Source organism: Microcaecilia unicolor, chromosome 13 (genome assembly GCF_901765095.1).
Source record: "Microcaecilia unicolor chromosome 13, aMicUni1.1, whole genome shotgun sequence".
Classification (NCBI taxonomy): Eukaryota; Metazoa; Chordata; class Amphibia; order Gymnophiona; family Siphonopidae; genus Microcaecilia; species Microcaecilia unicolor.
Window position 1 is genome coordinate 99,465,914 of NC_044043.1, and position 16,458 is coordinate 99,482,371.

The 16,458-nt window shown below is 45.5% G+C and overlaps 1 protein-coding gene across 1 annotated transcript; it reads left to right on the top strand.

Moving 5' to 3' along the window:
- Positions 1-328: 328 nt before the first annotated feature.
- On the top strand, positions 329-8,097 carry TMEM82 (transmembrane protein 82). The gene is made up of 6 exons (XM_030186122.1): positions 329-460; positions 569-641; positions 1,623-1,797; positions 2,572-2,980; positions 4,651-4,838; positions 7,029-8,097. Exons 1-6 carry the CDS (start codon positions 376-378, stop codon positions 7,122-7,124), a joined length of 1,026 nt encoding a protein of 341 aa, XP_030041982.1. The 5' UTR covers positions 329-375; the 3' UTR covers positions 7,125-8,097.
- Positions 8,098-16,458: the final 8,361 nt, after the last annotated feature.

The following is a 16,458-nucleotide window of genomic DNA, read 5'->3' on the forward strand; positions in this document are numbered from 1 at the left end:
GTTCTCAACCCATTTCCCTGGGACACACCCAGTCAGTACAGTTTTCAGGATACCCACAATGAATATGCATGAGATATAAATTTCATTGTGGCTAGCCCTGAAACTCTGACTGGGTTGAGATCCTGTGGCTCAGAGACAAGTTACACACATGGTGCTTGATAAATATCATCTGAAAACATAGAAGCAATGAAAATAAACCACACCAGAACAGCAAATTAAGGAGACATGGGAAAAAAGGCAGGTTGCAAATGGCATGTCTCTTTAACTGCTGCTGAGTGCACTCCTTTCCCCTTCCCCACCCCTCCTTGGGCTGACCTTTGAGCCTGCCTGAACCGTCCAGCAGGCAAAGCAGAGTCCCGGCTGCAGCACTTCGACATGCTTGGCTTCCTCACTTCTCTCCTCCCTCAGCTGCCCTGGAACTTCTGGGGATCCAGCAGCCCCCTAGATTCACTCCTGCAAGGTAGGCAGTCTGAACTCTGCCACCCTCTTCCTCTCTCCAGGTGTGGTGGGGGGCCTGTGCTGTCTGGACTCTGCCTCCCTCTCACCCTCTTGATTTTCTTCTTTCCAGGTGTGGTGGGGGCCTGTGCTGTCTCTACCCTCTGCAGCCTGATGAAGGTTCATCTGTTCATCACGTGCTTGAAGTAAGTGCTGGGAGTGGGGCACTGAGATTTTCAACTGGAAGGGGGTTATGCCTTCTCCCCAGTCCCACTGCCTGTCAATCTGCTTTTCAGCTGTCTGTGCTGTATTCATACTTTACATTCTGTCTCAGTGTGACAGCTGCTTGAGGTTCTAATGAAGGCAGGGCCGCCGAGAGGGGGGGACAGGGGGGACAAAAGTCCCCGGGCCCGGGCCTCCGGGGGGGGGCCCGGCACCGCCACCTGGCCCACCCTCCGTCACTCCCGGAACTAACCTTAAGCCTCCTTTCACTTCGCAGCAAGCAGCGGCAGGGCAGGCCACTCCTTCTGTCCGTGTCCCGCCCTTGCCTGACATAACGTCCGCGAGGGCGGGGCACGGAAGGAAGGAAGGAGGAAAGGTCTGCCCTGCCGCTGCTTGCTGTGAAGTGAAAGGAGGCTTAAGGTTAGTTCCGAGGGCCCGGCCTGGTAGCAGGTGGAGGGGGAGCCTGGCGACCTCGGGTGGGTGGGCGGCGGGGGGGCCCGGCGATCTCGGGTGGGCGGCGACCTCGAGGGGGGACCCGGGGGCGGCCCTGTCCCGGGCCCGGCTCTGGCTCTTGGCGGCCCTGAATGAAGGTCTGCTTTTCAGCTGTCTGTGCTGTATTCATGCTTTAGCTGTATCAGTGGGATGCCTGCAGGGGGTTCCAGAACAGGGCTTCACAAATCTGTCCCATGCACCCCTCTGAAAGGCCTGGTTTTTGAGATATTGACAATGGATATGCAACATATCTGTATATACTGAAGTCAGAATATGTAACTTTATCTCATGCTTATTCATTGTGGGTATTCGGAAAACAAGTCTCTAGCCCCTTCCTCAACCTCTCTAGTTACCAATGCTATGTTGGGCCAAGGCCCCGGTAGCCCCCATCATTTCACTGTCTCTGTCCCTATCTGCTCTGATTTATCTGAATGGCTAGAAGGAGTGTGAACGCTTTTCCCTCTGTATTTCAGTGACCCAGACAGGAGAACACAGAAAGAGAAGATCCGGGCGCAAAGGTCTCTCCTGGAGGACCTGCACCTCTGCCTCCTCACCGGTATTTTCACTGTGGTGGGATCTCGTGTGGCTGCTCTGGTGGTCCTGGAATTCTCTCTGAGAGCAGTGTCCATGCTTCTTTCACTAAATAAGGTAAAGACATCTTCCTTACTTCAGGGATCGACACCTGTCTTGGAGTTGAGGGATTAATAAACTATTCTCTGAGTCTCGGGCACCTTCATTATCTCTGTCATTTAATAATCGTCCTTCTGGTCTTGGGCACCTTCGTAACCTACATAAGTATTGCCATACTAGGACAGACCGAAGGTCCATCAAGCCCAGCATCCTGTTTCCAACAGTGGCCAATCCAGGTCACAAGTACCTGGCAAGATCCCAAAACAGTACAATATATGTTATGCTGCTTAACCAAGAAATAAACAATGGATTTTCCCTAAGTCATTTTAATAATGGTGTATGGACTTTCCTTTTGGGAAGCCATCCAAACCTTTTTTAAACCCTGCTAAGCTAACTGCTTTTACTACATTCTCTGGCGACGAATTCCAGCGTCAATTATTATTATTATTATTATTACACATTGAGTGAGGAACTATTTTCTCCGATTTGTTTTAAATTAATAATCCCTCCTCTGCATCTTGAGTACCTCTCTAATATTTTTCTGGGTCTGGGGCACTGCTGTGATTTACAGTTACTGGCCCTGTCATCCAAAAGCAATGCTACCAGCAGTCTACAAAATACTGGTGGTCTTCAAACTCTCCTCTCTTCCAATCTAATGCAGGTATTTCCTTTATTTTTTGGAGGAAAATAAAGGGTGGCCATTTTGAGAAAACAAAATTCTGTCTTGGTTTGTAGCATGTTTTCTGATTGTATTGCTGCTGCTTGAAATAACCCTGCTGGGTTGGTTTATAGGGGCTGCAGAACAGCCAGTTGTTCCTGATGTGCCAGTACTCTCTTGGGTGTGGCATCACCTGCAGCCTCCATTACCTCCAGGAGGGGGCACCCCACCGCACTTGGAACCTGATCCTGGCCGTGGGATTGGCTGGTCTGATCACGTGGTACACACGCCGACTGTCCAAGCATATCTGCACCATGTATGAGCTCCACAGCCGTGAGCAATACTGTGGGATCTGCATCACTCTGCTGACCAACTGGCATGGTATTCCCAGCATGCTCTGCTGCGCCCTGAAGATCACCTTTGTGGTAGCTGACTTGGCTGCTATTGCTCTTATAAATAAGGACTTTCTCAGCACCTCCGAGGCCATCCGCTTCTGGACTCCCCTCACCATCTGCTACACGCTTCTGGTGATCTACATGCAAGGTAAGCTGAAGATAGCAATGAGATTCCAGGCATAGGGTGAAATCTGCAGCTGGAGCCCCAGGGCATTTACTCACTGGTGCCCTGGGAAAGGCAGAGCATGGCTGGAGCTTGCATTCCCATCTATGTCCTGTGGTGGTTTATTATGGGAATAGCTTCTGATTTTAGGTTATAGTTGTTAACACTGATAAAAACATCCCCATTACAAAAGAGAGAGGTGTTTATTGGTGAAATACTGGACAACATAAGTATTGCCATACTGGGACAGACCGAAGGTCCATCAAGCCCAGCATCCTGTTTCCAACAGTGGCCAATCCAGGTCACAAATACCTGGCAAGATCCCCCAAAAAGTACAAAACATTTTATGCTGCTTATCCCAGAAATAAGCAGTGGATTTTCCCCGTCCATTTTAATAATGGTCTATGGACTTTATCTTTAAGAAGCTGTCCAACCCTTTTTTAAACCCCACTAAGCTAACCGCCTTTACCACATTCTCTGGCAACAAATTCCAGAGTTTAACCTCCCCAGATCCCCTTTTCCTAGTTTCATGTTTGGCTCATGTGTTAGAGCAGCCGGGCTGAGAACCAGGGAAGCCAGGGTTCAAATCCCACTATAACTCCCTGCAATATTGGGCAGGTCATTTAACCCTCCATTGCCTCGGGTACAAACTCAGATTGTGAGCCCTCCAGGGACAGGGAAATACCTAAACCTGAATGAACTCACCTTGAGCTACAACCAAAACAAGGCCTGAGATTTCCTAGTCAAGGCCTAGTCATTTTGTCTCTTACTGAACTGAGGTGGATTTTTTTTAAACCATTTTCCCCAGGGATATTATATAAAATGTTGACTCTGGCTGCTGTGTTATTCCTATAGAGCTAGGGTCACCATATATCCGGATTTACCCGGACATGTCCTCTTTTTGAGGACATGTCCGGGCAACCGGGTGGGTTTTGCCAATCTGCCCGTTTGTCCGGATTTCTGGACAAACGGGCAGGCTGGTGGGTGGGCCGTCCTATAGGATGGCCCTCCCGCCAGCCTGCCTGCCCATTTGTCCAGAAATCCGGACAAACAGGCAGATCGTTATCCTCCCCTCCCCTTAGTTACTACTGCCCTGGTGGTCTAGTGACCTCTTCCACCTTCGGGGCAGGAAAGAGCCCGAAAGAGCCCCCTCTTTCCTGCCCGGAGCGCTGCCCTGCATGCATCCTTCCTGTTGCTGATCTCAGCGCCAATTCAAAATGGCCGCCGAGAGTTGACATGACCTCGCGAGACTTCCACTCTTGGCGGCCATTTTGAATCGGCACCGAGATCAGCAACAGGAAGGATGCATGCAGGGTAAGGGGAGGGGGGTGACGGGGTGTGTGACAGGGGAAAGGGGACGGGGTGTGTGCTGGGGGCGGGGCATGTGTCCTCCTTTTTGGGGGACAAAATATGGTAACTCTATATAGAGCCGATTGTAGTGGGAGACACGATCTAAAGACCTGGAATATTCTGACCCTCTGGATAAGGCCGTCACTGTGACCAGAGATGATTCAGAACCAGACGTATTAATATTCACTGAAGATGTTGCTCTGACTAGGTTCAGTTGTAAACTGTGAACCCTCTCATTTTCTTTCTGGATGTTCTGCAGATGATACAGCGGGGCTGGCACTCATTGTCCTTTTCTGTGTTCACAGAGGAGCAGAGGCAGAACCCCAGCGAGCAGATGGTGTATCAGACAGCGTTTGTCAGGATGGGGGGACTCCTTATCCTCATGCTGACCGTGGGCTTATGGATGGACATCCTGCACATCTTCATCTCATTGGTTGGAGAGCTTTGGTGCCTGGTCCGGGCAGGAATCATGCTGGACATCTGTCGAGAGCAGGTGAGTGCAAGACAGAGGCGTGAGGTTGTTTGTGTGTGAAAGAGCTACTGCTTCCAGCCACTTAGTTAAATATTTTACATCCCACTCAATTTGGTTTTAGAAATGCTGAAACTCTGTAAGACACTTTAGTGCATGATATGAGAACTTTTACACCATGAAAAGAAGTGACGCTAGCCCAGCAAGATTTGATATCTTGAACCTTCTATGGAGGTTGAACGGACGGGGGATTTCTGGAATAGTTTTCAGCTGGTTTTGAAAGTTCCTGTGGAATATAAAAATTAGAAAGTAAAGAAAGGGATAAAAATCTCCCCCTCATGGCTGGCAAATTGGGATGTGCCTGGAGGGACAGCTCTTTAAAATCCTTCCACAGACCCAGCTGAATTATTGCAGTGCTCAGTTGTTTATTTAAAACTCGTACCCCACTCCATCTTCAGTTCTGGGACGTTCACAATCAAACATACAAAGTAAAAAATAAATTATATACATGCATACATTAAAATGTAAAATGTCATCATAAGACACCTTAAATGCATACTGAACTGCACAGCTGGTGCAAAATACAGCTGCAAAGAGAAAATAGCAAGGACAGAGCTTCCCCTGCAGATCAGAGCGGAAGAATAACACACAATAATTTAGCACGTGAGAAACAACGGTATTAAACAAATCCACAATTCTGCAAGTAATTTACTGGGGTAAATTGATTTTCTGAAATCGCTTCCCTCTGCCTGCCTAAACATCCACATAGCTTCCCTACTGTGCGCAGGTTTTAACTGGTAAAACAGAGACCTGCCCAGAGGTGTGTTTAGGGATAGTGAAATGTACATGAACTAGTTCAGATGCCTCGACCTTCCTCACCATTACCTCTGTACAAAGGGGAGTGATGTGGGTTGGCGATGCTGCACCTTACTCCCAAGTGGGGGAGTGACTCTGATTTTAGTTCATGTTTTAAATGGCTGATGTTTGTGTAAATATTTGGGAAAGTCGCTGCTTATTTCTGGGACACAAGTCTCCCTGGCTAATAATGGTTTATGGAGTTCTTCTCCAGGAATGTATCTGACCTCGTTTTAACCAGTTCTTCCAGTAACAATTTCCACAGCTTACCAGTACTGTCTGAAGGATAAAGACCCACCCACCCCTGTTCGGAGCCTGTGCTGCCCTTCCTGTGTGTTTTCTTCCTGGATCACAGCCTGATTTAGGGTTGCCAACTAGATGCAGATTCACCTAACAGGGTTGATCCAGTGCTGGGCTTACCCCAATGCATGCAGGGACTTGTAGTCTGGTTTTTCATAGGGAATCCAGTGGGGAAATCAGAAACACAAATCCATCCATGCAATTCAGTAAGCCCAAGGACCGTATCAACCCCGTCAGGCGAATCTAGATTTAGTTGGCAACCCTAGTCTGAATCCCACTGGCACAGTTACCCAGGAAGGAGATTTTTTTAAGCCACTTTTATAGTTAAATAACTCTTTACATGTGTGATCTGTGCTCATGTACTGGGTGTCCACACGGAGGGAGCAGGATTGCATTTTCAATTCTATGGATATTATTTTCTATGGAAAAGGTACCTGTACAAACAAGGTTTCTAAGTTAAAATATGCATCTAGTTTCTCTCTCTGAAAATTAGTGCAATGTGCACAGATAAAAAGCAGCCACTCACTGCCCCAAAACGACCAGTTTGAAAACTGTTCTCAAACGTAGCCACAGACACTGTCCCACCAGCTAAGGAAGCATTTGATAGAGCAACCTCTGCTTGTATTCAAATCCACCCATAACCTCATGGAGATTGCTTTAAATCCCAGACCTCTTCCTCCCTTGCATCAGAGCCTCCCCACTTTTGACAGGTTCGCTGTGCCTTTTTCTTTCCTGTCACTGTGTGTCATCACTAGACTGTAAGCTTCATGAAGCAGGAACTCTCAACGTTTCTGTACAGTGCTGTGTAAGCTGGGGGCACTTAAAAAATGCGAAGGAGTGGTGAAATAAATTGAAAGAGATACAAGAAATAAGAGTTAGAAGTTACTTCATACCATCCTGCCTGCCTCTGTCATTTTTATGGTACACAGAGGGAAAGAAAGCCTTTAGCAGCCCAGTACAGTGAGAAGGGTAAGGGGGGAGGGGGCTCTTCTAATTCCAGTGGAACCCTTTTCCTGGTTTGATATTAATGGACATTTTATTTCTCTCTCCTTTGTTTAGGACTTTTCACAGAGATTCTCCAAACCCACCCCCAGAAGCTATAATGTGACACCCCAAACCCCCAAACCAAGTTCCAGCATGGCAGGAACTTCCTGAGGTCAGAGGTCAAAGCTAGGACCCCCCACCCCAGTGTCCCTTATATCACTGGACAAGGTTGGGTGGGGTAAGGCAGGGACAGACACAGTGGAGACATGCAGAATAAAATGAAACTGGAGAGAGTGAATGCTGACATTGAAAGTGTTCTGACTCGGATTTAGAAGAGACCAGATCAGAATGTTTCCTCTGCTTTTTCATCTAAAAAAACAAACCAAACATTACTTACAGCTATAAGAGTAAGGATGGAAAGAAACTCAGTGAAGATGGGGTGCCACTGTCCTGATCATCATCATCACAGCTGTGATGACATCATCCTACCACTGCTAAGTATGAATAAAGCCATCACTAGCTATAAAGAGACTGCAGGAGAGAACACAGCATCATCTAGAGACATCCAAAGGGAACAGCTGATCAGAGACCTCTGAGGAGGAAGCATCGACACACTGAGATGTCTAAAGTTTGATACAGCATAAAGAGGTGAAGAATACTTATGGTCTTCTACGTTCGTAATAAAGGGCAGACGGGTGACAAGTAGACCCGTGAAAAGGACTAGGAGGGGGTAAACAGGGCAACTCCATCACACTCTACATTTACAGTCCAGCGACACCAGGGAACCTCGGAGCAAGTCTAATGCAACTTCAGAGGTCCAGGATGACACCAAGGTCAGTGGCGTTAACCAGCCTGAAATACAAATCCTCCCCAACATCTGGAACAGTCAGTCCAGAAATGAACAAAAAATGAACACTCATTTTGATTTGCATAATCAGTTTGGAATTTTGTTCTGCTCACGTGTGTCACATCACGGTACAGGTCTCACGCTCAGGTATCAGACACATACATGCGGCCACCTCAAGGGTGTGGTGTTTTTGTACCTACATTGCACGACAGTATTCAAAGCGACAGAGAGATGGAATTGTTATTATGGTCTATTTTGTTCATGTTTTATGTGTGGCAATTAGTGATAGGTTGATTTTTTTTTTAAATAAATAAACAGTGGACTTTATTTAGAAAGGGAGTTATCCTAATTTGTTGGGTGGGGAAAAGTATTTTTTGTAAAAGAATTTCAATGTTGGTGGTGAGAAAATTGAGCACAGGGAAAATGACTCCCCCAGGGTCATGCAAGAAAGAGTCAATGACTGAGAGAAAGTGACTCCCCCAGGGTCACACAGAGAATCGGTGACAGGGAAAGTGATTCTTCCAGAGAGACAGTGGCTGAGACAAAGTGACTCCCCTCATGGTCACCAGAGAGAGTCACTGTGGTTGTTTCACCTATGAGACCATGAATGGGGGGAGGGAGGGTTTAGTACCCGAGTGTCCTCTTGCAGACCTTCTTGGCACTTACTGAATTGTAGTACAACAAAAACAGATTTTTAAGAAAGTGCCGTGGACAGGGCTGGCCCAACCATTAGGCAAAACCAGATGGCTGCCTAGGGCAGCAGCTTCTAGGGGGCAGCAAAACCCAGCTGCAGTCAAAGCAGAACAGTAAGTCCTGACAGCCAGACAAATGTTGACCAGTATTTAGAAGCTTGTTGTCCATTTACACGTTTTTATAGAACTTTGTAAGGTAATTGAGTGTAGGCTTTATTTATCAAAAGAGTGGAGAGGGAGCCGGGCCCTAAAAATGAATGGAGAGGGTGTAAAGCAGAAGGTTCTTCTAGGGTGCCCAGTACCCTTGCACTGTCCCTGGTCATGGAGACACTTAAGAAGAAAAACATACAGGTGACGAAATGGAGCAAAAGCCTATGAAGAATGAATGTCTGGTTCAGAAAATATAATAATAATAAATGATGGCAGATAAAGACCAAAATTACTCATCAGTGATTTGTGCACTAGGGCGGCGCTATGAACATTTTTCAAACATTTTTTCTTTCACTTCATTTGCTATTGTTTTCTGCTTTTTTGAACAGCAGACAATAAAAGGAAAAAAAAACCAGAAAGAAAGTGGCAAGTCTAAACCCCTACCCCCCCCCCCAAAGATTTCAAAACACGCAGACCTCCTTGGCTCTTCTTACCCCGTCTGTTGTTCTTCAGTGGGCAGGACTGAGACCTTGTCATTCCTGCCTCACCCGTGTTTTTGAAAATGTTTCAGACTCTGTGTACAAGAAAATGTCGCTGGCGAACACTGGCACTATTTTTAAAACTGGCAGTGGTGGGACAGGAGTAACGGAAGACTCGCAGAAAGGGTAAGAGCAGGTCGGGGGAGGGCTGTGGAGACCCACCAGGATTTATGAAAAATGACAAAATGCAGTGAAACACTAAGGGATTCTTTTACTAAGCTGCAGTAAAAAGTGGCCTTAGAATGGGGTTTTTTTCTCACAAGCTAAGGCCGTTTTTACTACAGCAGTAAAATGGCTTTTTTCTACTTTCTCTATTAAGGCTATTCACTAATGTAATTAGGGCATAGTCTGTAAAAAAAAAAAAAACAGTGCGTGTCCACGTACCAGCACTAATTTTGGAGGTGGTAAGGGCTCGCATGGTATTCCTGCGCTAATCAGCGTGTGGTAATGTACCTGTGTTAACTAATTAGGACGGGAGTGCTTACTCTCCACCCCCCCAGATATGCTCCCTAAAAAAAAGTGAAATTAATATTTTAGCACATGGTTACTGTGAGCACATCTGGCTTTTACCACAGGGCGCCTGATCACATCCCGCAGTACACGTTAGCGCCTAATGCAGCTTAGTAAAAGGGCATCTAAATGACATGTTGTCCGTTCTCCCACTGCCAAGGAAATTAAAATGGAATATAAGATGCTGACATTTCTGTGTTTTGGGCCTGTCAGTTGTGAAAAAGCCTTGGGTAAGTGGTACCTTGTGGTTAAACTGTAAAATCTATCCTTTGAAATCTGTTGACAGTGACATCTAATGGCTAAATATATTATCACACTTGGTTTCATTGTATTATTCTTTTCAGACCAGTGGACACTTTAAACTGCATTTTATAGGATTTTTGTGTGAGGATCATGGTTGTTTGGTTTAATTATCAAAAGCAGAGAGGGAGGAGGCTAGGGACCTGAAAGTTAATGGGGGAGGGGAGGGTAAGGCTTACGGTTCCCTTAGGGCACCCAACTTTGCCCAGATGAACCAGAGGTGCTCTGGGAGGTATTCCAGGGCATTCCCTAACTCCCCCCCCCCCCCCCATTTACTAAGCTGTGCTAGCAGATTCCGCGCAGTGATGCTGACACAGCCTATTCAAAATGAACGGGCTGTGTCGGCATTAGCAAGCAGCTTAGTAAAAGGGGGTTATATTTTCCCAAAATATATAGGGGAAAGGGAAATGGGACTTGACATACCGCCTTTCTGAGGTTTTTGCAACTACATTCAAAGCGGTTTACATATATTCAGGTACTTATTTTGTACCAGGGGCAATGGAGGGTTAAGTGACTTGCCCAGAGTCACAAGGAGCTGCAGTGGGAATATTCTGTCATTTTTAAATGACTAAAGTGAACATAAGAACACTAGTATAAAAGGCCCGTTTCTGACACAAATGAAACGGGCGCTAGCAAGGTTTTCCTCGGAGTGTGTATATTTGAGAGAGTGTATGTGAGAGTGACTGTGTGTGTGAGAGAGAGTGAATGTGTGAGTGTGTGAGAGAGAGAGAGTGAGTGAGTCTGGGTGCAAGTGTGTGTGAGAGAGAGTGTGTGTGTGAGAATGAGAGTGTGTGCAAGTGCGTATGTGAGACAGTGTGAGAGAGAGAGTGTGTTTCACACAGATACAGTGTGTGCAAGAGAGAGAGTGTGTGTGAGACACAGACTTTCTGTGAGACTGAGTGTATGAGACGAAGAGAGTGTGTGAGTGACTGTGTGACACATAGAGAGTGAATGTGATACAGTGTGAGACATAGAGTGTGTGAGAGTGAGAGAGAGAAAGACATTGACTGTGAGAGAGAGAGTGTGTGAGACAGAGAGTGTGTGTGTGACAGAGATACCTCCCCCTCCCTCTCTCTGGTGTCAGCCCCCCCCCCCTCTCTCTCTGGTGTCTGAGCATGGCTGTGCTTCAAGGAACTGACCAATCCTATTTAATAGAATGCACCTCCAACATTCTGAAGCCGAGAAACCTCGTGTGGTTGGTCACTTCTGCTTGTGACGAACCCGGAAGTAGGTGATGTCAATTCAGGAGATGGATACAGAGAGCAGGAATGCCTCAGCCATGCAGTCAGCTTCAGAATGTTGGAGGTGCCTTTTATTATATAGGATAAGTATTGCCATACTGGCTCAAACCAGTGATCCATCCAGAGCAGTACCTGACAGAAACATAAATTGCAGCAATATTGCATGCTACCAATGCCAGTGCAAGCGGTGGCTTCACCACGTCTATCTTAATAACAGACTATGGACTTTTCCTCCAGGAACTTGTCCAAACCTTTTATAAAACCCAGATATGCTAACCACTGTTACCACATTCTTTGGCAACGAGTTCCAGAGTTAACTATTCTTTGAGTGAAAAATGTTTCCTCCTATTTGTTTTAAAAGTATTTCCTTGTAACTTCCTGGAGTGTCCCCTAGTCTTTGTACTTTTGGAACGAGTAAAAAAATCAAATTATTCTACTCGTTCTGCACCACTCAGGAGTGTTAATATGTGGCCTGGCCTCAGACCTACCACTGGAATAGTGGTGGGCTAAGCTACACAGCCTAAGGCAACTGAAAAGTACTGAGTAGGCCAAATAACAAGCTAATGATGTCATATTTGAGAATCTGCAAAAAGCAGGTCTGAACAATGGGTCTTAACACAACCAGGTACAACTTTCTAATTGAATATAGCACCTATAATGAAAGAATAATGGGTAAAAGGAATAAAATGAGGTTTTTAAAATGGGACTTATTTTCCATAAGATGGCACACAGATCATAAGATGTTATGAAAGGTATTACAAAAGGAAGATGTGAAACTGATAAAGATATTTTAGTAAACGAGAAAAACAAATTGTTCCAAAAACATGTTGACATTTACGGAAGTGTGGCAATCTCTAGAAATAGATAGAACGGAAAAGAAATGGGTACAGATGAACATCTGGCCGGATACGAAAGTATGATCTCAGAAATTGAGAAAGATTAGAAAAAAAGGTACTTCACAATTGACTTGAATTGGGACCTGGGGCTATAAAAGAGATAAGATTTTGAGAGAGAGTTGGAGTCTTCCCCAACACTTCTCAGATGGCGGAGCCCTATGCGATTGAACCCAGAATCTGTTTGATGTCTGTACTAAATTGAAAACTTGGTAAGAATAAAGCCTTCTTTCTGAAATCTATCTCTGTCTTTATTTTCAACTATTCTTCACCTGTTATTGATACTACAAACTAAGCCACATACACAACTGACACTTAGTGTGTATATAAAATACTGTTGCATTGTAATAGAATGCATGTGGGTACATAGATGACCAAGGATTCACTTAGATCCTGATAGACAGAAGGTCATGGCCATTATCCTAGAGTTACGCCTTCTGGTGCCTCCACAACAGAAATATCACTGGGATGGAATATCAAAAGAATTTAGGCAGGCGGCCCAACAGATAGTGGAAGCGCAGACCCTTTGTCCCTGGAGAAGGGTATTCCTGGGGCGCAAAGATGGCCTTTAAAATTTACAGGAGTTTGTAGACCTCAATCATATCCCCCCTCAGCCATCTCTTTTCTAAGCTGAAGAGTCCTAACCTCTTTATTTTATTTACTTATTTGTTACATTTGTACCCCACATTTTCCCACCTATTTGCAGGCTCAATGTGGCTTACACAGTACCGTATCGGCGTTTGCCAATTCCGGTATGAACTAATACAAGGTGGTGATGTGGTAGAATAAGGTTCATGTGTGACAGATACATTAGGGGATCTTAGAGAGGACGAGTTAAGTTATGTCCATTACGAGCTTTGGTTTCGTTGTGTTGCTGGTTTAAGGCATTTAAGTTGGATCATTAGGGTATGCCTTTTTGAACAGGTTTGTTTTTACTGATTTCCGGAAATGTAGGTGGGCATACGTTGTTTTTACGACTTTTGGCAGTGCTTTCCATAGTTGTGCGCTTAAATAGGAAAAACTGGATGCATAAGTTGATTTGTATCTTGTTAAGGATGTAAAAAGAATTGAAGCGGTGCAAAGAAAAGCTACGAGAATGGTATGGGATTTGCGTTACAAGACGTATGAGGAGAGACTTGCTGAACTAAACATGTATACTCTGGAGGAAAGGAGAAACAGGGGTGATATGATACAGACGTTCAAATATTTGAAAGGTATTAATCCGCAAACGAACCTTTTCCGGAGATGCGAAGGTGGTAGAACGAGAGGACATGAAATGAGATTGAAGGGGGGCAGACTCAAGAAAAATGTCAGGAAGTATTTTTTCATGGAGAGAGTAGTGGATGCTTGGAATGCCCTCCCGCGGGAGGTGGTGGAAATGAAAACGGTAACGGAATTCAAACATGCGTGGGATAAGCATAAAGGAATCCTGTGCCGAAGAAATGGATCTTCAGGAGCTTAGTCAAGATCGGGAGGCGGGGCTGGTGGTTGGGAGGCGGGGATAGTGCTGGGCAGACTTATATGGTCCGTGCCAGAGCCGGTGGTGGGCAGCGGGACTGGTGGTTGGGAGGCGGGGATAGTGCTGGACAGACTTCTATGGTCTGTGCCCTGAAGAGCACAGGTACAAATCAAAGTAGGGTATACACAAAAAGCAGCAAATATGAGTTATCTTGTTGGGCAGACTGGATGGACCGTGCAGGTCTTTTTCTGCCGTCATCTACTATGTTACTATGTATTTGATTCCTTTGCAGCTTGGGTAGTGGAGATTTAGGTATGTTCGAGCTGATCCTATTGTGTTTCTGGTTGGCAGGTCCTTTCCTCATATGGGAGCAGTTCCGTCCCCTCTATCATTTTGGTTGCTCTTCTTTGAACCTTTTCTAATTCCGCTATATCTTTTTTGAGTTACAGCGACCAGAACTGAACACAATACTCAAGGTAAGGTCGCACCACGGAGCGATTCAGAGGCATTACAATATTTTTGGTCTTATTGTGCGTTCCTTTCCTAATAAGTTCTAGCATCCTGTTTCCTTTTTTGGCTGCTGCCACCACACACTGAGCAGAAGATTTCAGCATATTATCAGACACCCAGATCTTTTTCTTGAGTGCTGATCCCCCAAGGTGGATCCTAGCATCAGGTAACTATGATTCCGATTATTCTTTCCAATGTGCATCACCTTGCATTTGTCCACATTACATTTCATCTGCTGTTTGGATGTCTAGTCTTCCAATTTACTTAAGTTCTTCTGGCAATGTAATTAGCTGCATAGCAGCACAGCATGGGGGTAATTTTATGGTCAAACATTTTTTATTGAGACAGTAATAAACAGTTACACAAATGAACGGTAGATCACTATTGAAAAGTAGCGAGAAGCCTGGATTCTTAAAACTTCCACTAATAATACTGACAAATATAACTGTCTACCTAGCAAAAACCCTTCCCTCTACCCCCAAGCTCCTGCCTCCCTCCTCCCCAAACCCCTGCCCCTTTCCCCTCCTCCCTTCTAAAGTCCCTGCCCCTCCCCCTCCCTCCCCAAACACTATACCCCTAATGGTTTGAACATAGTGAAAGCAATGATACTTCAAAAGAAACTCCTAACATCAACAAGAACAATAAAATCATTCAGTATCAAAACTCCTGCAGCAGGTGATATAGACTGTAAGTAAGAGATGCACTGGCCTCCCAGAAGGCTAGATTGTGGTTGCGGGCTGCATGGGGTAATTTTATAACCAGGCACATAAATGGAGAGAGCTAGTACACATATAAAAGGCAACCTGTTATAAAGGGAGTGGTGTAGAACCAGTCAATTTTTTACTCCTTCCAATTGTACAAAGACTAGGGGGACACTTGAGGAAGTTACATGGAAATACTTTAAAACCAAATAGGAGGATGTGGCAACAGTGCTTAGCATATCTGGGTTTAAAAAAAAGATTTAGACAACATGTATAGAATGTATGTTTGGGAAGTTCACCAGGTGCTCTTGGACTGGATTGGCCGCTGTCCTGGACAGGATGCTGGGCTCAATGGACCCTTGGTCTTTTCCTAGTGTGGCATTACTTATGTACTTATGTAAGTTCTTGGAGGAAAAGTCCATAGTCTGAGACAGACATAGGAAGCAACTGTTTGCCCTGGGATTTGTACTATGGAGTGTTGCCACAGTTTGGGTTTCTGCCAGACACAAAGGTCCATAGTCTGTTCTTCAGACAGACATGGGGAAGCCACTGCTTGTCCTGGGATTGGTAGTATGGAATGTTGCTACTCTTTGGGATTCTGGAATGTTGCTGATAATTGGGTTTCTGTCAGGTACTTGTGACATGAATTGGTCACTGTTAGAAGCAGGATACTGGGCTGGATGGGGGTGGGGTGGGGTTGGGGGACTGAGGTTATTTTTCCAGCTATAATGTGGCTTGTGGTGTTCACATAATAATAAAGTATTTTACATGAATTTGAATGCTTTGCAAACGAATTGGAGAAAACGTTTCTTCACTCAACGTGTAATTAAACTCTGGAATTCGTTGCCAGAGAATGTGGTAAAGGCAGTTAGCTTAGCAGAGTTAAAAAAAAAGGTTTGGACGGCTTCCTAAAGGAAATGTCCATAGACCATTATTAAATTGAACTTGGGGGAAAATCCACTATTTCTGGGATAAGCAGCATAAAATGTTTTGTACTTTTTTGGATCTTGCCAGGAATTTGTGACCTGGATTGGCCACTGTTGGAAACAGGATGCTGGGCTTGATGGACCTTTGGTCTGTCCCAGTATGGCTGTTCTTATGTAAATATGCATGGGATGGCTATTTTTTTACACATATCTCTGCTTTAAAAACTGCTCTTTGCACATATAAAGCTAGTTTGAGGGCCCTGCACTTTAGGTTGAAGTGAAAAGAGAAAACAGAGCTGCCAAATTACCCAGTTCCAGGAGGGAGAATTTTTGGCCAGTCGTGGTTTTTAATCTCATAACCCAGAGCAGTGAGGGATTTGCAGTCCTTTGACATCTGTGCTGGGCTACCTGAAATCTCCCTCTCGGTAACTCTGGGAAGATACTGGCTCTGGCTCCCTGTGCAACTTGGCACAGCTGCAGCTGCAGGAGAGGAGAAGGTCCTGCCACCCAGCCCTGGGGTGGTTGGTAAATGATCCTGGGCACATGTCCTGCAGAAGCTGCTGTGTTTATCTCTGGCCCGGGATCTCCTGCAGGACAGGAAAGGCAGAGGATGCTGCCAGGACCCGGGGGGGGGGGGAGGTCTGGCCCTCTTCCAGATGTGTCAATGCCCAGGAATGCAGGGGGAGGGGCAGTGACGTCACTCCGATTCTGCAGAGAGAGAGAGACAAAGAGCCGAG

Excerpts from the sequence above, each read along its gene's own strand:
- TMEM82 (XM_030186122.1), top strand. The coding sequence starts at position 376 with ATGCTTGGCTTCCTCACTTCTCTCCTCCCTCAGCTGCCCTGGAACTTC. Across the intron at positions 461-568 it reads CCTAGATTCACTCCTGCAAG|GTGTGGTGGGGGCCTGTGCT; the intron begins GTAGGCAGTCTG and ends TCTTCTTTCCAG. Across the intron at positions 1,798-2,571 it reads TGCTTCTTTCACTAAATAAG|GGGCTGCAGAACAGCCAGTT; the intron begins GTAAAGACATCT and ends GTTGGTTTATAG.